A 22,051-nucleotide genomic window follows, 5' to 3' on the forward strand; every position below is an offset into this window, starting at 1 on the left:
TCATAGGGGTGCCAGAAAGAGAAGAGGAAGAGCAAGAAATTGAAAACTTATTTGAAAAAATAAGGGAGAACTTCCCTAATTCAGCAAAGGATATAGACACACAAGTCCAGGAAGCACAGAGAATCCCAAACAAATTTGACCCAAAGAGTACCACACCAAGATACATCATAATTAAAATGCCAAAGGTAAAAGATAGAATCTTAAAAGGAGCAAGAGAAAGGCAGAGAATTAGCTACAACAGAGTTCCCATAAGACTATCAGCTTATTTCTCAAAAGAAATTTTGCAGGCAAGAACAGACTGGCAAGAAGTATTCAAAATGATGAAAACAAGGACATGGAGCCTAGATTACTCTACCCAACAAAGCTATCATTTAGAATGAAAGGACAGATGAAGTACTTCCCAGATAAGGTAAAGCTAAAGAAGTTCATCATCACCAAGCCATTATTACATGAAATTTTAAAGGGACTTATTTAAGAAAAAGAAAATCAAGACTATAAACATTAAAATGGAAACAAATTCACAACTATCAACAACTGAATCGGAAAAAACAAACTAAGCAAACAACCAGAACAGGTATAGAATTGTAGGTGTGGAGATCATTTGAATGATTATCAGCTGGGAGAGGGAACAGGAAGAATGGGGGAAAAGGTGAAGGGATTAAAAAGCAGAATTTGTAGGTACAAAATAGCAGGATGTTAAGAATAGTATAGGAATTGAAGAATCTAAACAACTTATATGCATGACCCATGGACATGAACTAAGGAAGGGCATTGCTGGAGGGAAGGGGGCTACCACATAGAGTGGGGCAAAGGAGGAAAAATTGGGACAACTGTAATAGCATAATCAATAAAATATATTTTTTAGAAAGACTACATTCTCACCAATCAAGTGAAGAAGCCCCTTAATGTTCCCAAAACATTAGCCAATATTCATGTTGAAATCATACCTGTTTGTCAATGATATGGGCTACCTCTTTGATAAGTAAGTCAGATAGCAACCAGGCATTTGCTTATTGACTGAGATTGTCAAATCATAGTTAAATACATAGTACAAACTAAAGAGTTTGTCAAAAATCAAGGAAAACATTCGATGAGAATCAATGGGCTATGTGGAATTTAAACAAAAATTATTGTATGTTTTTATTATTATTTATAAATTATATACTATAATCCTTTATCAGATTTATAGTTAACTTATATATGTACAAATATATATATATATGCACAAATATTTTTCCAGAGAGCTGATTGTTAAATATTTACCAGCACATCATTAACAGAAGGTAAATAAAATGAGAGATGCTAACTCTGATCTTTTGACATATAAGGAAATAAAAAGCTTTCACTTCTATGAAGTGTTTCTCAAAGCCACTGTCATAATGATATGATTTTTTTTGCTCCCACAGAAAAACATACCAAATGAAAACTTTAACTCCTGCCCTCCTCCCACCCCCATGTCATAGAAATCTCCCCTTAGATAATGTACAGTAGCCACAGAGGACTCCTTTCTGCCTCGTGAGCAATCCAAGCCTCTTTCTGCCTCCGGCCCTCTATGTTCTCTGTGATTCTCTTTCCCCATCTCACTCTTAGCTTATTCTAATACTTATGAACTCAGCTAAAACATTGCCTCTTCAAAGAAGCTTTTCCCTAACACCCAAGTGTCCTCTCCTGGTTCCTATTTCATCACCCTGTTTCTTTCTTTTGTAGCACTTATTACTTATTATTAGCTTGATCTTTATATTTATTGTTTCTGCCTCCATCCCTCACCCATCATAGATGTAAGTGCATTGGAAAGTGTCGTTCAGGATTCTGTAGCCCACGTTTCAGAGCCTCTCACAGAGACTGTAAGAAAGTACTTCCCTGAGACATGGATCTGGGACTTGGTGGCAGTGGAGTAAGTAACTGTCTTTTTATATAAGATACAATAGAGATTCCTCAAATTTTTCCATTTTTAGCTAATTTTTCACCATCCACATATTGTCTTTTAGACACACTGCTGTTTTCAGGAGAAGTTAGATATAACTGTTTCTGCTATGACATCTCATTAATATAATTACATCAGTGCTAAGAAATTTTGCATAAATTTAATTCAAAGATTTCCAGAAAATAAGCATAAGGACTAAATATAACCAAGCACTGCATAGATTAACACTTAGAAGAGATCCTTCATGGGTCAGCAATCTTGAATTAAGCACAGAATCAGTCAGACCAATGATGCACAGTAATAATAGAACTGAAAATTATAAACCTGCCCTCAGTGGAACAATATTTTAGAGAGGAAAATATAAGAACAATCCCATATTATAAATTTAGTTTATAATTATATTGTCTATCATAGATTATACTATAGCTATATGTCTGTAGGAAACTCAGATATAGACTGAAATGGAAAACAAGAGTTGGAAGAAAAGCAATTATATATTCCTATATTAAGTCTTATTTATACTCATTATTGGCATTTCTTCTGAGTGCATACAAATTATGATAACAGAATCATTTATAAGTTTCTCTTCCTTGAAAGGATTTCTTCAACTGCTTACTTTCTGTTCCTCACTTTGCCATCCTCCCCAGCTCATCAGGTGTGGCTGAAGTAGGAGTAACAGTCCCTGATACCATCACTGAGTGGAAGGCAGGGGCCCTCTGCCTGTCCAATGACACTGGACTTGGTCTCTCTCTTCCTGCCTCTCTCCGAGCCTTCCAGCCCTTCTTTGTGGAGCTCACAATGCCCTACTCTGTGATCCGTGGAGAGGCCTTCACACTCAAGGCCACTGTCATCAACTACCTTTCCAAATGCATCCGGGTAAGAATCTCTCTCTACTAAATTAAACACAAGGTTACTTAAATTATAAATTTCATCCCAGGAATAGTAACAGACTCCTATGTGTAAAATGTGTCCACCAGAGGAAGAATACTATCAGGTATTTATAATATGTGCATATTCATCACTATAGTTGTTGTTATCTCTAAATACCAGATTGCAACTTAAAGTAAGTTTCTGACTCTTTTTTTTCTAAGATTTTTTAATTGAATTTATTAGGGTGACACTGGTTAATACAATTATATAGGTTTCAAGTGTTCATTCCTGCAATACATAATCTATATATCGCATCCATGCCTACCAACCAAGCTCAAATCATCTTTCCTCACCATATATTAAGCCCCCTTTACCCTTTGCTACCACCCCATCCACCCTTCCCTCTGGAAACGACCATGCCGTTGTCTGTGTCCATGATTTTCACAATGAGTAAAATCACATGGTTCTTGGCTTTTTCTGACTGACTTATTTCACTTAGCATACTATTCTCCAGATCCATTCATGTTGTCACAAGTTTCTTCCTCTTATCACAATCTTCTAAGGTTAGGAAGTTTGTGTCTTATAAAGAGTTCTGATATGGACATCAAAATTATTAGGTTCCATTTGTATGTCTTAAATTCTTCAAGGCTTCAACCTCTATATTCTCATATATTTAACTTTTCATGTATCACTCATTAAAAATTATTTGTGAATATCTTATTTCTGCTGAAATAATAACTGTTTATAAATTTTATACACTCTGCTGGGAAAGCTTGGAGAATGGTCAAGATTCCCAGCCAAAGGAATCTTGTCATCATGACGTTTCCTCTGCTCTGGTCCCACCACATGAAAGAGAAGATTACACCAAAATACTAATATTTAGGGTTCAAATCTACCTATAAAATCTTCAGAATTAGGCAACTTGAAATCTAACCATGTCTCCAAAATGCTTTATTACAAGCCATTCTCACTTCACTCCCCTTCTTTCTCTGATCTCTCGTCTCTGTCTCCTGTGTGGTTTCAGGTCAGTGTGTACCTAGAAGCCTCTCCTGCATTCCAAGCTGTCCCGCTGGAGAAGGGAGAAGACTCTTACTGCATCTGTGAGAATGGACGACAAACCGTATCCTGGGCAGTAACCCCAAAGTCATTAGGTAAGAGACAGATTCCTAGGAACTACTCAATCCTGCTCCAAGTTTGTATAGCAGTGGGATTCTTATATCCAGTTCTACTTCTCTCAGACAAAGATGCCTTTTCTCCCAGACAGTAGAATTTGTTTTCTTTGTTTCTTATTCTAGAGCATCTAGAAGGATATTCCTATTTCCCTTTCATCCTTATCACCTTGGATACTCGATATCATTATTTTCTAATTTATGCCACTTCCATTTCTAGTCTTGTGTTTTTATATAACCAAAAAAAAAGTTTACAGAACATTTATAGATCTTGGAGTTTAAAGGTATGGAGGAAAGGGGAGACAGTGCTCATCTCTACTGGCCCGTTTTTTCAGGGAGTGTGAATTTCACCGTGAGCGCAGAGGCAGTGCAGTCTCAAGAACTGTGTGGGTCTGAGGTGGCCGTGGTCCCTGAATATGGAATGAAAGACAAAATCATCAAGCCCCTTTTGGTTGAAGTGAGTAAGCCTACCCATTTGATAGGTCGCAATGAGTTAATAAAAACAACAGTGAATCCAGTTAAGATGGTAACTGTTAGGTAACAGGGGCTAAATAATATATGATCACCTTTCATAATCTTATTTTATAAATACAGATATCTGTGCGTGTCTATATCTCTGTCTCTCCATCCCTTTTCTCTTAATTTATTTTTTCATTTTCTCTCACTTTTTCATCTATCAACCTGTCTCCTTCATATTTGTTTTACTTATAAAATTTATTTATATAGTACATTTGAAAAATTAGTTCCACTTCTCCTGTTTACTATCAAGAAATTTGTGGTTACCCTATCAATACAATTTTTCTGAAAGTGAGTCCATTCTCACCTCTGACTTTTCTTTTTTTCCACACAAAGCCTGAAGGACTAGAGAAGGAAATAACATTCAACTCCATGCTTTGCCCATCAGGTAAGAATCAGCCTTAATAATTAAAATAACATTGACTAAAACTTGTGTAACATATGAAGATCAAAGAATTTTATATGTTATATCTACACTAAGCCCTATAAGGCCAGTAAGACCCAAAGAACCTGGTGGTTCTCATTTGACAAATGAGAAAATGGGTCTTAGAGAGGCCAAGTAATTCGATCAGGAGAATATCCCTAGCTCATGCATTATGAATCTTTTTTCTCTTAGAGCATCTGTGCAGCCACCAAAATGTCTTTCTGACCAGTATGTATGTGGTTATAGGTAGAAAGTGGGTGGAATCAGAATATTGCCAATGGGATATTTCTTTGAATACTTAGTAATACAATATATGGATAGCTAAATTCGGGTTACCCCACCATTGACTTTTTCAGAACCTACAGCATTTCTTTAAATTGATCCACTCTCACGATAGTCTATTTTTCTTCCTTGAAGAAAACTAAGAACCTCTCTCGCTCATGAGAGTATGCTCTTGCTCTCTCTCTCTCACTGTTGTACAAATACAGTTGTCTCCATTTCCACCCCCACCCCAGCCATCCCCACCTCCCACCATTGATCCTACCCCCCTTTGGCTTTGTCCATGTGTCCCTTATACATGCAGAACCAACAGCATTTGATAATGGGACCATGCTATTTACCAAAAATAAAAGCTGTTGCAGCCTGTACCATTAATGTCATATCAGTATTTGTTCAATGCCAATCCTATACCTAATGCTCTTTCAGTCATTTGCCAGGGACTGAAGAAGTTTACAGTAAAAGATATAACTTTGTCTTGGCAAAGAATTTTCTAGTCTAAACAATAACTTTTATAGAAATTTAGTGCACTAAGAAATTTATCAACACAATGTGTTCTTACCTCAAACCAATGTCAGAACATCATATATGTGCTCCTGGCCTTTCTCTGTCTACATACCGATTTCTGTCCAATGTGATTTTTATATTGTCAAAACTTCAATACATAGAAAAAACAAAACTTGGAATACATAGAGTGTTCCAAGGACATAACTGTCTTATTGTTTAGCTTTCCTTCTACATTTAAGTGAACTTAGTGTTATCACCAAAGCGTTTTATCCTGGTTTCTCCTCCAGTTCTGAGTTCTTCATTTTGATTTATTTCTTGTATGTCAGAGCTAATCACCAGGCAGTTTTATTAGAATTAATTTTAATTACCTATGTAACACAGGAATGCATTCTCCTTTAAAAACAAAACAAAACAGAACTTCGTATCACAGGCCACTGTCACCCCCTTACAGTCTTTTTCAACACTTCCATGACCATACCTGTATGATTAAAAATAATGTGCAGATGAATTTGTGTATTATGGTTTATGTATGTGGTGTGAGTTTCATAGGTTCCTGCCTATAGCTCCCTTTTTCTTACTCATCAACTGGTCTTGAAATGTTTCCCATGTTAAATTATAAGGTTAGGTAATTCCTCCTAGTTCCCTCTAATTCCACACTGTCAGTATCACAGTTCTGCCTGGTTTCTCAGCCAGTCCCTTGTGTGTGCACACAAGTACGCCTGAAGTTGACACCAGACTGTGACTTTCCTGTTAAAAGGCAGTGTGTATATATTCTTACTTTTAAAAGAATTAAAACATTCTCTCTGTTACCTAAATTTATATTTCTACCAGTTTAGTTACCCCATAATGATTACTGTCATCTATTGCCATAAATGTTTCCATTTTAACCAAATATTTGGATGAAATAATATGTTGTTGTTTTAACTTACACTTCTCTAGTCACAAGTGAGGGTGAATTTATTTATTCATATTTATGAATTGCTTTTATATCTTTGACCATTCATATTGGAGAAGTTGGTCTTTTCTCTGATTCAGCTGTATGACACTGAGTCTTTATCTATTGAATATCTTACCAAATGTTTCCTTTCAGTTGGTAATTTGTCTTTTTACTTTATTTATGGTATCTGTTTCCTTACAACAATGTGTTTTGGAAGGTAATAGACATATTGGACATATGAATGATATATTCATAATTAGTATAACCATGTATTTACCATACTTTGCTGTGTATAACAGGCTGCTATGTATAACAGGCTCCTGTGTATAATGCACATCCCTGTTTTTGGCCCAAACTTTCAGGAAAAAAATCTTGTATGTTAGTTTTTTAATTCAATTATTTATTTATTTATATTTAGATACTTGTTTTGTGTTATAAAGGAACTTTAGCATTTATTTTTGAACATAGTGTGGTACAAGAAATTTCATGTAACAAATAATTACAAAACACAAGAACAGATACAAGATATTTCAGGTACTTCCCATGTATAACTGCTCATCCTTATTTTTCCCTCAAAAACTTGGGCAAAAAAGTGCACATTATGCACAGCAAAATAGGGTATTTAATGCATAATTATATTATATATTTAATTACATGATTGAATTTAAATTTAATTACATAACCATATGTAATTAATATAATTTAAAAACATACAGAATTAATGTGTACAACTTAATGAGTTTGGAGAGTTAAGTATATACCATAATCTATACTATAAACCTAATCATCTCCAAAAGTTTCCTCCCACTCTATTATTTAATATAAGATCTATCCTATTAACAAAAGTTTAAGTACAAAATGCAAATTGTTAACTGTAGGCACTGTGCTGTACAGTACATCTCTAGAACTTACTCGTCTGGCATAACCAAAACTTTGTACCCTTTGACATAAGTCATATTAATTTTATGAGCAACAGATGTAGTATGAAGATAAGTATAACATTTCTCTTTTTTATCTTCATATAATTCATGAACATTAAAATGGCAATAAATGTACACTTATCAGCAACAATTATTTTATTAATTTTCAATGAGACAAATACTGTTCATCTTCACCCCCATATCTAGAGTCTCCATAAAAATGCTATCTTCATATTTGGTGAAATTTGATAGAAGTTAAAACAGTATGGATTGTAGAATACAGGAACATTGGGGATATTTTTATTTTGCTTCTGTATACATAAGGTGTTTTTTTCACACAACTGTTGAGTAAGGAGGTTGGGAATGAGCATTAAATATATCACCTTGTGATAGTCATCTCATATTAGCTTTGGATGACATCAGGGGCACTTGTAAATGTGTAGACTTCTTTTGGAATGCAACTCTGTACATAGGGAGAACAAAATGGTTGGGGAAGGAGAAGTTCTGGAAATCTCAGAATCCTGTTCATACACATTTAAGATATAAAAATCTGAAATATTCAGAGACAACTTTTCAGAAGTTTAGGTATAAGGCATAGTTCTGACTTCTTGGTCTTAGAGATCTTCAGGAAGATATATAGCAGAAATAATTTTAACTATGGCTGCTTTGTTTTTTTTTCTCTAGGTGCTGAAGTACCTGATCAGTTACATCTGAAGCTGCCACCAAATGTGGTAGAAGAATCTGCCCGAGCCTCCTTCTCAGTCTTGGGTGAGTCTCTAGCCCCATAGATTATTCTATATTGACAGTTTCTACTATGTTTTTCCATAAATACTTTCTCAAAATAACAACTGTAATTGAAACTTCTTTCTTCTCTCCCTTTTAAGGCTCGCTTATTGATTCCAAACATACTCCTGTCCCTGGAAGACTTACCTTTCCTAAAAATCCTCATTTCTTTACCTCCTCTAATAATTTATCTCTTCTTAATGATTCTGATAGGTTATGATCTCTCCCATTCCCTAGGAGACATATTAGGTTCTGCCATGAGAAACACACAAAATCTCCTCCAAATGCCCTATGGATGTGGAGAACAGAATATGGTCCTTTTCGCTCCTAACATCTATGTTCTGAATTATCTAAATGAAACACAACAACTGACTCCAGAGCTCAAGTCCAAGGCCATTGGCTACCTCAATACTGGTGAGTGATTGACTGAGCGAAAACTTCAGTGTTACTTTAACAATAGAGTGGATTTCCCAATAGGCTTGAGCTACTTATCAATACTATTATGCATTAGCTTGTCATACTATGATTGTTCTTATGATAAGAATACTATGACAGTTAATTTTATGGTAACTATCCAGCATCCAACCTCCAATAAGATATTTAGGACTCAGAACCTTCCAACATATGACAGCATAATTTAGGAAATATCACAAGAGAAACCAAAGCATTTCAGTATTTCGCTGACTGCAGCATATAGGATCTTTCATGCTGTATCATTAACCTTCCATTCCAGGTTACCAGAGACAGCTGAACTATAAGCACAACGATGGCTCCTACAGCACCTTTGGGGAGAAACATGGCAGGACTGCAGGCAACACCTGGTAACAGAAAGTTATTTGAGCTCCCATTTTTTTGTACCAGCACATTTACATATATTATCATAATTATATTTACCATAACCCTATAGATATGTATTGTTAAACTTATAGTTGGTTATACTAGATACATACATCAAGATTATCAAGGTAATAATCAGAAAGGCTGAGATTCAAATACATGTATGTTACACTTGTTTCCAAAATTCATCCTGTTAATAATACATCAAGGTCTTCTTTCTAAAATGGCTATTTTTTTTCCTAAAATAACTCCCATTACCATGAGCATTTTAATGATATGGCCAATGAATATATCATATAACTTCTAGATAAACCATGTTCACTTCAGATTATATTGTGTTTTTTAGATAATGTTCAAGTTAACTGAGAATAAATTCACCAATGGAAGAAAAGAAGTGAGAGGGACCAGTAATATGAAACATTTTTAAAAATATGAACACCAAGACAAACCAATATTAGAGGTTATTATTGCATGTAACAGCTGTATGAGAAGATTCTTCCATCAGCAGGAGGAAATCTGTAAAGAGAAGAAAGATTTTAAAACTTAAATAATTATTTTAAGTAACATTAGAAGTACTTAGACTCTATAGCAAAGGGGAAGTGAGTCCACAAGGAAATTTTAGATCTAGCAAGTTAATCCAATAGTCCAAAGGAGATGGGAGCTTTGTATGTACACTAGAATTCCTGTTAGATGATTTATATAAATGTATGAAGTGTCCTATGAAGCCTATTGCTGCAAAGTGCTTGTAAAGCCATTTATGGGACAAGAAAAATACTATCATCCCTTCTTCCACCCTCAGGCTCACCGCCTTTGTACTGAAGACTTTTGCCCAGGCTCGAACTTACATCTTCATTGATAGAGCATATATTACCGAAGCCCTCACCTGGCTGTCCCGTAAGCAGAAGGACAATGGCTGTTTCAGAAGTTCTGGGTCACTGCTTAACAATGCCATTAAGGTGAAGTGTTCTCAGAGCTTTGACTTGTCAATTATGGTGTGTATGAGGGTAAAGAGAGGAGGTAACAGTGAAGAAATTCTTTAAGGAAAATATCAGAACAAAAATAAAACCTGGATAGCACCAAGAAAGAGGCGATGGTATTTAGGTTGATTGTGATAATTTGCCCCCTGGGAATGAATATGGATAAGGATAAATTCCATGAAACTGCAGAAAACAAAGCTGATTGAGAACCTTCTCTAAAGTTAAATTGCTCAAATCTCTCTCACACTCACATCTACAGGGAGGAGTAGAAGATGAAGAGACCCTCTCTGCCTACATCACCATCGCCCTTCTGGAGATTCCTCTTCCCATCACTGTAGGTACCACCTCCTTCCCTGCTGAAGCATAATTCCAGTTGCAATGATACTACTGACCTGCTGTTTGGAATGCCACTCTACTGAAGCCAGGTGTCAGCTTTCCTTGTATGCAATGTAATGCTTCCCAGATCAACAAGTAATTTCATCAATCCATTACCAGGGGTGTCCAACCTTTTGGTGTCTCTGGGCTGCATTGGAAGAAGAACCACACATTAAATAGAAGAGCCAACATGTAATCACAGAAAATCTCAATGTTTTAAGTAAATTTATGATTTTGTGTTGGGCCACATTTGTAGCTATCCTGGGGTGCATGCCGGTCCATGGGCCACTTGTTGGACACCCCTTAGACTTTTCCAGTGATACTTCTAGGCTATTTATCTATTCCCTAACGGCATCCCCTCAAACACCCACACACAATGAATTCTAAAGATATGGCTTTTATTCCTGCCTCATAAATCTGAGAATACCAGATAAAAAAATACTATTCTCTTTATAAGAATGAGAATAGATGGACAAATGCATTTGAAATCCTTTTTTGTCTCCTATGCTGCAATCTGCGTGTTCACCTGGGAATGCTAGCCTCCTGTTCACGTAACTCAGTTGTCTTCTTGTTCACTTTCCACAGCACCCTGTTGTCCGCAATGCCCTGTTCTGCCTGGAGTCAGCCTGGAATTCAGCAAAGCAGGGACCCCATGGAAGCCATGTCTATACCAAGGCACTGTTGGCCTATGCTTTTGCCCTGGCAGGTAACCAGGAAAAAAAGAGCGAAGTACTCAAGTCACTTGATGAGGAAGCAGTGAAGGAAGGTGAGAGCACACCTGAAACCCCCATCCCACATTCTCTGTACAGTAGTACAGTAGTCTCTGTACCACTACACTGCAAAATCCCCTACGCCTACCTCTTGTGATCCCTTTCTTTTCCCCTCTTGTGTCTATATCATTATAAAATCTAACATTTCTCAGTCAAGTCACATATCAAAAGATAAGAGGCAGTATGCTGTGGTAGTGAGAAGGTTGGCCTCAGGAGACCAGCTCCAAAACATATTGCCTATGTGACCTTGAGCTAGTCATTTCACTTATCTGTGTTTCAGTTCCTTCATCAGTAAAATGGGGATAATACCTCATAGGGTTGTTGTCAGAGTTAAATGAGAGAATACGTGTAAGGCAGTGGCTAGAGTATATGGCACATAGTAAGTGCTATAAAAGTATGAGCTACTATGATTAAGATATCAGTTCTTACTATATATAGAACCCTTATCTGATATATCACATCATCTTAAATATAAGAAAGGGTTGAAGAAAGTAACCCCATGAAAAAACTCTGGTATTTTATGATCATTTTATAAGACAGGCGATGTTGACAAATCTTTTCATATCCACACAATACTTCTATGTAAAGAATAGTCTATGTGGAAGGCAGGGGTCCGAGAAAAAGAGAAATAAAATGCAAACGATAAAAAGAGATCCAATGAAACATTCTACCTTTCTCCCTTGACAGTGTCGTTAATAATTTATTCTTAAAACTTCACTGGAAAATATTTCAGATACATAAAAATGTATAAATAATAATTAGAAAACATCTTTATACCTTTCTTCCTAAGAAATAAAATATTACCATTGTAGGAAAAATTCCCTGTGTACCACTCCCACTCCCAAAGGGAATCATTATCCTGAATTTGTCATCACAATTTCTGTTGAGTTCTTTAATATTTTTACTGCATAAGTATCCCTAAATAATATTCCAATTTCTTACATTTTTAATCTTTAGATAAAGCAGCATCATACTTTTGAATATTTCTGCATCTTGTCTTCTTATCTGTTTGTTTGTCTTTTATTTTCTGAAGTTCAGCATTATGCCACCAGAAGTCCCCTACATGGGTGCTTGTGCTTCTAGTTAATTAATTTTCTCTGCCACATAATATATTACCATATATAAAAGGTCATAATTTATATGAAGAGTCTCTCCTTGTGGATATAATTTCTTATTTGTTGCTATAACAAGGCATGCTTCAATGAATACATACATGTCTCCTTGTGCATGTGTGTGAGTTTCTCAAAATCATACTTCGAGAAGCGTAATTGCTGAATAGCAGGCTAAGCACATCTTCCCCTCTGCTGGATATTGCCATATTGCCTTCCAAAGAGCAGTTTATTTCCCACAGCAGTTAAATAGGTTCCCATTATTTCACACCCTTGTCAATATTGGGTATTTTAAGGATCACACCATTTTTTTCCAACCTAATGAACATGAACTCCATTATCTCAAGTGATCTATAATCTTCACAAGAAGCCTCTAACAGGGGTGTCCAACCTTTTGGCATGTATGGGCCACACTGGAAGAAGAGTTGTCTTGGGCCATACATTAAATACACAAATGCTAACAAAAACTGGAGAGCAAAAACAAAAGGTTTAAAATAAACTTACGATTTTGTGTCTGGTCACATTCATTACCATCCTGGGGTGCATGTAGCCCAGGTTGGACACCCCTGCAAAGGTAGGTTTTATAAAAAACTAAACAAACCTCAGATTAAGTCTGGGAAATGCCAGAAATAAGAAAGTATGACCACCAGTGAGAGAACTTGCTCTCTGCTCTTTTGCTCTGTCACCAGCAGTAGCATACATTTGAAAACTTAGATGGCTATGGGCTTCTGATTCCAGCAACATTTTCTCCCTTAACCTGGCTAAAACAAGCCACGTTCAGGTTTACAGAGAAGAAAATCATTGAGATAAGGTTCAATAGGGTATCATAGCAATGCAGCCCTCATTTCAGCTCTGGCTTAGGTACTTTCACCTTAAATTAAATGTGAATATGTAGTCACTTACAAATGTATTTTTCTCACCCCCAGATAATTCTGTTTACTGGACACGACCTCAGAATCCCCAGGCACCACTGGAGTATTTTAATGAACTCCAGGCTCCCTCTGCTGAGGTAGAGATGACATCCTACGTGCTCCTCGCTCACCTCACAGCCGACCCTGCCCCAACCTCAGAGGAGTTGACTTCTGCATCACACATTGTGAATTGGATCACAAAGCAACAGAATTCTCAAGGGGGCTTCTCCTCTACCCAGGTTTGTACAATAGTTTCCCAGAACTTCTTACTTCACCTTTAGGTATAAGAAGATTTGAACAAGATAAAAACATACCCAAAAATAAAACATAAAGGTGAAAATAACTTGAAATGAGGAAAATATTAGAATTCAGGGATAATGAGGAATAAATAAAAATAAAAGTCAGAGAGAGCTACAAAGAAAATGCCAAAAATTCTGTCCACATTCCTATGTTATTATCACAGTGTCTTCTTTCCAGTAACAACTCTGCCTCCCTAAAGCAATAACAGGGCACCTCTTTGTGCCATCACAGAAGGAATTTAAAAATCTGTCAATATTTTGGAATTTATAAGAGGTTCTTTCAAAATATTCTCAGGAGTACTACTCAAAACCAAGTAATCTCTCCCTGAAAATTCCTTCATTCTTAGGTCTCCTTTAACTGGTTTCTTCTATAACAGATACATTTCATGCTTCTTCTGTCTACTTATTCATGAAAGCATAAAGAAGTATCTGTTCATCCAACCTCCTGAGCCTAACTTTAGGTATGAATTTTATACCTAAAAAATTCATCAATTTGTGGAATTTATCTTCAGGGAATTTAGATGTTAGCCTATATACCTATGAAAGAATGGCACTCCATCCTTTCCTCATTGTACTTGATGTTTTATTTCTCCATATGAATGGAAAAAAAACTAAATAATGTTGTTAGAACAGTTAGTATTCACTTCTTATAAATATGTTATTTAAAGGATGTCATACACCTCCAGTGTTGATGAGAATTGAAAGTAGGAGCATGAATAGGAGGATTCAAACTTCCAGTAAAAAAGGAAAAGCCAAATAAAAATGTCAACATACCAAGGAGATCATTATAATTACTGTTAATTATTATTTTCTTTGGGGAAACTAAAACATGACCTTGATCATGGCTGCAAAAAACACTGGGCCCTTTCAGGGCACTGACCTCTGCAGCAGAGCAGAATTTAATTTGAGGGTGAGAGCCCGGCTGACCTTTGGTTGGGTGGTGGCAGATATGACCACAGCTGTGCAGTGTTCAAGCGCTTTCAGAGTGACAACTGAACTTGTTTTCATTCTTTTTCTCAATATGTATATTGAAAGTGAAAAGAAAATTATATTATACAGATAATCTAGATTTTTTAATATGCAAGGTAACTAATACTTAGGAATCATCCAAAAGAAAAAATGCATAGTTATAACTAAGCTTTATATTTCTGACTCAAAAAAACTCTTTGATGAAGAAAAATCATTATTCACCAAAAAATATATATACATATCAGGCAAAGAGCTAATGCCAATAAATGATTCCCATTCACATATACCTTCTATATTTATATCCCATGTATATTTATACAGAGAAAAGGATCAACTTTCTGGAAAATAAAACAAGCTGTAGTCCAAGGTAGATATGTGAATGTTATGGTGCTGTCATCTATTTAAGGATTATAACCAATATTGAAATTAGGACTCCAATATTTAATAAGTGAGGAAAATACAAAACAGGAAATCAGAAAGGGCGGCCCCTTTGTGGCCGCTAACATGGGACTCTGAGGCCTCCAAGCTTTATCGTACTTGAGTGGTCCTCTCACTTTTCTCTCTCAGGACACAGTGGTGGCTCTCCATGCTTTGTCTAAATACGGAGCAGCCACTTTTACGAGTACTGGGAAGGCTGTACACGTAACCATCCGATCTTCAGGGACATTTTCCACAGATTTCCAAGTAGACAACAACAACCGCTTGCTACTACAGCAGATCTCATTGCCAAAGGTACCTGAAGAATACAGCATGAAAGCGACAGGAGAAGGGTGTGTCTACCTGCAGGTGAGACTCTTGGAGCAGATGCGGGCAGATGGTCAACAGTAACCATTCTTACCCTGGCTGGTGTGGCTCAGTGGATTCAGCACCGGCTTGCAAATGAAAGGTTGCCAGTTCTATTCCTGGTCGGGGCACATGCCTGGGTTGTGGGCCAGGTCACAAGTGGGGAGCATGTGAGAGGCAACCACTTGATGTTCCTCTCATATATCAGTGTTTCTCCCCTTTTCTTTCCCTTGCCCTTCCCCTCTCTCTAAAAATAAATAAAATCTTTTAAAAAATAACCATTCTCACTGAAAAGTCCTAATTCAGGAATGATGGAACAACAACAACAAATGATGGAACATTTGTTCCAACAAATGATGGAACAAACCAAAAAGAGCTAAGGAATTTGTGAGAAATACTAGGGAAGGGAGAAACAAGATTTTTGTCTTTGATCTTCCACAGACATCCTTGAAATACAATATTCTCCCAGAAAGGCAAGAATTCCCATTTGCTTTGGAGGTGCAGACTCTGCCCCAAACTTGTGATGGAAGTCAAGCCCACACCAGCTTCCAGATCTCACTGAATGTCAGGTAAGACTGGCTTACTGAATCACTTAATTCTGAGTATAACAACCAGTCTTCTTACTGGACCTCCTCATTAAGCAGAGCAGTGAGGTGGCAAATGTTTGCACTACATTTATCAAAAAAAGTGGTGTGTTCTCACATTGATACAGGATTTCTGTGATGAGGTTTATATTCTACATCCCTTACATCCAGAATCTATTATTGTCACACCTCACTATTTAAAGGTTATCAATTTCCCTCAATAATAACTGAAAAAAATAACATACCCCTTGCCTTTGACCTGAATTTCTGATTTTAGTATAATGAACTGATTCATCCTAATTTTACTCTACTATAATGAAATACTATATTATTCTTGCCCTATCCAGAACAGGGATGAGGATTTTTTTTTCATTTTTTTAAAGTTCTTAGTTTATGAGTCCTCTCACAAAAACTCTGTACAATAATCAACATAGATCAAGTCACTGAAGACTCTTACTCCTTCTGTCGTCCAATCTCTAGCCCATTTTTGCCAGCAGCAACATTGGCCTTGGCAGTCCCCCTGACTTTCTTCATCTTGTTCTTGCATTCCTTTCTCTGTTTCATGAGGTGTTCTTCTCACGCAGGTCATGTCTTACAGGTCTATGTTTGGGTTCATTTTCCTTTGTGCAATACAAGGAATCATAAATCACGCCAAAGCCAGTTGTCTTGCTGCCACCCAAATGGGTTCTGAGTCCAAACACTAAAGGTGACATCTGGTGTGGTCTTACACACGTTGGCTGGTTTTCCTGAATTTTTGTCTTAGGTACTATTGCCTTCCCAGGGAGCAGGATGTCAGTGGTTGTTTGTTTCCGCTGAAGTAATGTGTTGGTCTGGATACTGTGTTCTTCACAATGGTGGCCAGTCTTCAAGCAGCCAGGGAAGAAAAGCAAGATGAGACATTCTTGACACACATGAATAGAAGGCTAGTCATGACTCTCTAGTTAGAATTTCTACTGGCAATAATTAAATATCAGATTATATACCCAAAAAATCAGCTTAGGAAAAAATACATGTTATACAACAATATTCAAATAGCTACAGAACTTACAAAAAAAATATGTCTATCTTTCTGCTATCTTTTTATGCTACCATAATGGTGTGCATGAATGTCCTGGCTGACATTCTCTGAGTATCAACAATGCTGAAAAGAGAGACAAACACCAGGTTCTTACCAGGCTATACTCCAAAGTCATTGTCTAGTTTCTAACTGTGATGATGAAGCATGGATACATTGATGAATTTAAAATTATTGATGACCACAGAGCTGGAAAAATTGTTGTGAACCTCACAGGCATGTTAAACAAGTGTGGAGTAATCAGCCCCAGATTTGATGTGCAACTCAAAGATCTAGAAAAATGGCAGAACAACCTGCTTCCATCCTGTCAGTTTGATTTCATTATACTGACAGCCTCAGTGGGCATCATGGACCATGAAGAAGCAAGACGAATACACACAGGCAGGAAAACCCTGGGATTCTTTTTCTAAGGATATAATATACACATGGAAATAAAATGCCTCAATGGACAAAAAAAAAAAAGTATCTGTTCCCAAGAATATTATAACCTGGTTGGAGACAGTATCCAGTAAAAAAGTTAAAATAATGTGTGTGTAACAAAAAACTGACATAGAGGTCTCGTGCACAGTTATGCATCATTTGTAGAGCTTTCTTGGAACACACATCTGCAGATCCACGCATGTGAAATTCTAATTCATTGGGTCTAAAGTAGGCCTGCTCTCTGTGGCTTTAACAGGGTCCCTGGAGATTCTAAGGCAGAGCCAGTTTTCTGAACCACTTGGGTAGGATACTTAGGAAAATTCCCATGTACCTTTCAGGGCTGCTGAGTGCTTACTGTAGAAAAATTTTTTAAAGACTATTTAATAACAAAACTCCAATTCTTCCTTTTTTCTCTGGATCTTCAGTTACAATGGTGCACGTCCTGTCTCCAACATGGCCATTGTTGATGTGAAGATGGTATCTGGCTTCATTCCCCTGAAACCAACAGTGAAAATGGTATGTTTATCACGAGCCCAGGATTGCCTATTTTATTTACTGTCTTATATATCTCCAGACTAAGACAATGTAAATATTATAATCCTATTGAATCAGCCTCTGAGAAAGACTGGTACTTTCTCCAAATGCAGAAATATAACTTAGCTGGTTTCATTGGTGCCCACCATGTGCATAACACACTCCTAGAAGCCACACCTACTAGAAAAAAATGTCAGCACGTTCCTACTTTCATAATCTTGAAAGTAAAGCATCTACATATGAACCAGTGAAAAAATATGAAAATGACAGATTGATATAAACTGTATTACAAAAGTGCAAACAAAATGAGATTGCTTTAAGTTTGAGCAAGCAAAAGAAAAAAATCTCCTTTATTAAGGAATAAAATGTGAATTAAACCTTGAAATATAGGTAACCCCCAAGTTTACAATATTTCTCTTTTCTTCAAATAAATCAACCTACACATAGGCCATGGCAAACTGATTTTTAGTAATGTTAAACCCTGCATCCCAATTACCTTTTACTTTTAATTTTACCACATTATTGCCTTTAGTTACAAAAAATACTGGAATAAACTTTATGCTCAGGTTTAATTTGGTAATAAAAGTTCTTCTTTCCTCTGGGTTTCCAAAGGGCTTTCTTCTGTTTATCACCATTTGTAATGTCTTATTTTTCTTCAGCTTCAAAACTCTAATGATGTGAGCCGAACAGAAGTCAGCAGCAACCATGTTCTGATTTACCTGGATAAGGTGAGAGCCCTGTCACTCTAGTTGCAAACACCATAGATAATAATCCCTCTAAGGAGGGTATCTGAGAAGTGAAGAAAGGCATTTTGGAGACATTAGTTCCATGCTAAATATTTGAGAATTCTAGTATTGATTCCCATAAATGTTCCCCTCTCCTTCTTTATATATGTTTCACTAGGATTATGTAAAGAAATGGCTTACTATAATATTGGGATATGAATATTTCTAGGACCCCACCAGCAAGAAATTCTCCACAAAATGTGCTCACTATGTCCTCAAGTTATCTTGAAGACAATGAGTAATGTAAGAAAGTAACATGGGATTAGTCAATTATTATATCAATAACACATCAATAATATAAAAGGGGAAAATATTGTCATTCTCAACAAGGACTTAGGTCATAAAATAATAAGACCAGTCTACCATTAAAATGATGTAATTTTATAGTTATGTGCTATAGTATAGTTTATCCATTTAGGGATTGATGAATATATTATAGTTTACAACTTTACAAAACTTAAATGAGGCTATAGTGATTGACCTTTTATATTCCTTTTTGATTCAACACAAGAATTTCTACAAGATAAATGAAACTATACCAACTCTCTGGAGATTCAAAAATGAACATAGCTATTCAACCAATAAAAATCATATGTCATTCACCCTCTATGAACAAAGTCATATGCTTGCTTTGATGGAAATATATAAATTGTTTTAGTTATTTAAGAAGCGATTTTTAGGGGGGTTCTTTTACTCTGGGAGCTTTCTGAACATTTTAAGGACCCTGCTAGTTGATTTGTAAGAAGTTTTTTTCCTCAAAAAGGAAATGAATACTTAAACTCATTCAAAGAAGAGAAAAGAAAGCTCATTTAATTCCCTTTGGCTTTCTAGGTGACAAATCAGACACTGAGTTTGTCCTTCACAGTTCTGCAAGATATCCCAGTAAGAGATCTGAAACCAGCCATAGTGAAAGTCTATGATTACTATGAGACAGGTGAGTGTGAGCAACTTTCACATGGAAATTAAATCCTGATCACAAAAATTTAGATTTCATAAATCTGTAGGGGCAAGTTATTGTATTAACAGGTCTCATAGCTTCATTTTGTTTCTATCAAGTCTGATTCTCCTCTCTTTGTCCTCTCTCCATACATTGTAGAAACTGCCTATAGTATAAATATATCAACTAATACAAAATACCTATAGAATATTTAGTGCCCTTTTCTGAACTAAATCAACTATACAACAATATTAGATTTAAATAAGTACAATACTGAACTGTTCTTCAGAAGTATAGGGTAAAGGGAAATATGACATAACTATATTTGAAAAGTTAACAATATAAGGCAGCCAGCAATATATCGAATGAATGATGCTGATGTTTCTAACACAATACAATTTTTCTCATAATATCCTATCACTGCCCTGTATCCGATAAATGTTTGCTAGCCCTCTTACTTCACCTAATGATTTTCTTTTTATTCAGGTGAATTTGCAATTGCTGAGTACAACGCTCCTTGCAGCAAAGGTAAGCAATTCATAGTCCTCCCAAATGCAGTCAGAACACCTTTGTCTTGTCCCTCAAACCTCCTCCATAAAATTCTGGCTCAATATTCTTCATAGGCACAATATTGCTCATAGTGCAACTTATTATAGAAAAATACATTTGTTTGCAGAGGGCCACTGACCGTCAACCCTCAAATAGTTCACAAGATTGCTCATTTGATAATCATAAGGAATGGATCTTGTTTCCTGCTATACTGATTGGTTTCTGTAGGCACAATGTACTACCCAGATCTAAGAGAAGGAGTCATCACTGCTCAGGAAACCAAGTCGCCTCTTAACTTTCTATTCTTCCCGCTATCACAGATCAAGGAAATGCTTGAAGACTACATCAATGGAAACTGATGTGCTGGAGCCCCTGATCCACAAACTTGGGTTTCCATGGAAGAAAATAGTTTTTGTATCTCCAAAGTCTTAAAGAATAAACCTTTTCTAGTCCATCTCTATCACTGTATCCACAGCCACTCAATTAAACACTTAAAACATTTCCATGTGACATAAAGTTCATGAAATAAAATCCTGAAAGAGAGTTTCACAGCACTCAAAGGCCAAGAGGCTTCAGGACTGAAAGTGTTACAGTGAGGTTGCTCTGACTGGGCTTCATGTAGGAGTTGTAGGGAAAAGAAGAAAAGATTAAATTGTGCACTAAAAGAGTATAAAATGTGTTTGGTTATGGGAATACCCTAGGAAAAAGTCAAAGAGTGGATTTTATAAGAAAATGAATGACTGACCTAACTAGAAAAGATTTTCCACACTGAAGGGCAGTAATGAAATGCAAAATTGAATTGGTTACATTGGGACACAGCATAATTAACTGGGACATGATCTGAATTGGGAATTATGTGTCCTCAGTTAGAACCAAAGCTACCATTGACTAATATATAGAATCAGTCAGTTCACCTTGGGTTTCAGATTCAATAAAGGATGATAAACTGAAAATGTTGAAGGGGTGATACATGTAGAAGAGAGTTTTCTTAGAAGAAATATGTGGTATTCAAAGCCCAAGGAGCAGCATTACACTGGAGCATCTTTTTTCTGATAAAACATGTCTCAGAGCTGAATAAACATAATCGGTGTCAATTAAGCATCAATCCAGAACACAAAATAAGAAAGAAATTAGGGGTAAGGCTAAAGGGAACAAGCCAAAGGATTATAATAAATTCTGTTCCTTTTTTCTGTGTTCATATGGAAATCATGACTGCAAAGGGTGTAGTTGTTGCAAATCATTAGTTGTATCTCCTGAACCAAGATTTATTCCCAAAGCATTTATGTTTCATGCTATGATACAAAATTGAACAATGTAGGAATCCTGCCTTACAGAAACTCACTGCAGAGTAAAAAAAAAGGTAATGGATCATTACAATATTACATGATAAGTACTACAACTATTTATTACCACAATGAACCAGGGATAAATGACCTCAAGTTTTGAGGTACCACACTCAAATTCTGATATGACCCTGGGGAAGGGGCCTAATTATAATTAAAAATGGGTGTGCCACCAACCTGGCGGCATGGGAATTTTATAACTAAAATTAGGTAGGATTATAAAGAGGGATATGTTTTGACAAAATCTAATTTTTTGAATTTATTGGAATTCTTCCTATAAAAGGACATGGAGGCAAGACGGAATAAGACAGATGTGTGGGGATCAGTTTATCAAAAATTTTATATTTTATTTGTATATTTTATTTTAAAATATAATCATCGTTTGCATTTGCTTCTATGTGGCTTGTCATCAAATTCAACTTTCCCCACTTCAGGCCAGCTGGTCAGAGGCACCCATTTGCCTCAGGG

At 36.3% G+C, this 22,051-nt stretch overlaps 1 protein-coding gene and 1 pseudogene across 2 annotated transcripts in view; both read left to right on the forward strand.

The window, feature by feature from the left end:
• LOC114513021 (alpha-2-macroglobulin) overlaps positions 1–20,779 on the forward strand; it is a 47,131-nt gene extending 26,352 nt beyond the window's left edge. Inside the window, exons 18-36 of one of the 2 annotated variants that reach the window (XM_036019367.1) lie at positions 1,816–1,894; positions 2,572–2,800; positions 3,819–3,945; positions 4,299–4,420; positions 4,816–4,867; positions 8,228–8,311; positions 8,564–8,740; positions 9,060–9,147; positions 9,963–10,119; positions 10,400–10,474; positions 11,101–11,281; positions 13,321–13,544; positions 15,141–15,359; positions 15,798–15,925; positions 17,861–17,951; positions 18,629–18,697; positions 19,586–19,688; positions 20,178–20,219; positions 20,561–20,779. In XM_036019367.1, the coding sequence (XP_035875260.1) occupies positions 1,816–1,894; positions 2,572–2,800; positions 3,819–3,945; positions 4,299–4,420; positions 4,816–4,867; positions 8,228–8,311; positions 8,564–8,740; positions 9,060–9,147; positions 9,963–10,119; positions 10,400–10,474; positions 11,101–11,281; positions 13,321–13,544; positions 15,141–15,359; positions 15,798–15,925; positions 17,861–17,951; positions 18,629–18,697; positions 19,586–19,688; positions 20,178–20,219; positions 20,561–20,577 (2,264 nt within the window). In that variant the 3' untranslated portion in view covers positions 20,578–20,779. Of the gene's footprint in view, positions 1–1,776; positions 1,895–2,571; positions 2,801–3,818; positions 3,946–4,298; positions 4,421–4,815; positions 4,868–8,227; positions 8,312–8,563; positions 8,741–9,059; positions 9,148–9,962; positions 10,120–10,399; positions 10,475–11,100; positions 11,282–13,320; positions 13,545–15,140; positions 15,360–15,797; positions 15,926–17,860; positions 17,952–18,628; positions 18,698–19,585; positions 19,689–20,177; positions 20,220–20,560 lie in introns of both variants that reach the window. The other variant, XM_028532128.2, reaches the window with a different exon arrangement.
• Positions 15,932–17,854, forward strand: LOC118499151 (annotated as a pseudogene).
• Positions 20,780–22,051: the final 1,272 nt, after the last annotated feature.

This window comes from Phyllostomus discolor, chromosome 2, assembly GCF_004126475.2.
Source record: "Phyllostomus discolor isolate MPI-MPIP mPhyDis1 chromosome 2, mPhyDis1.pri.v3, whole genome shotgun sequence".
In the NCBI taxonomy this organism is placed as follows: domain Eukaryota; kingdom Metazoa; phylum Chordata; class Mammalia; order Chiroptera; family Phyllostomidae; genus Phyllostomus; species Phyllostomus discolor.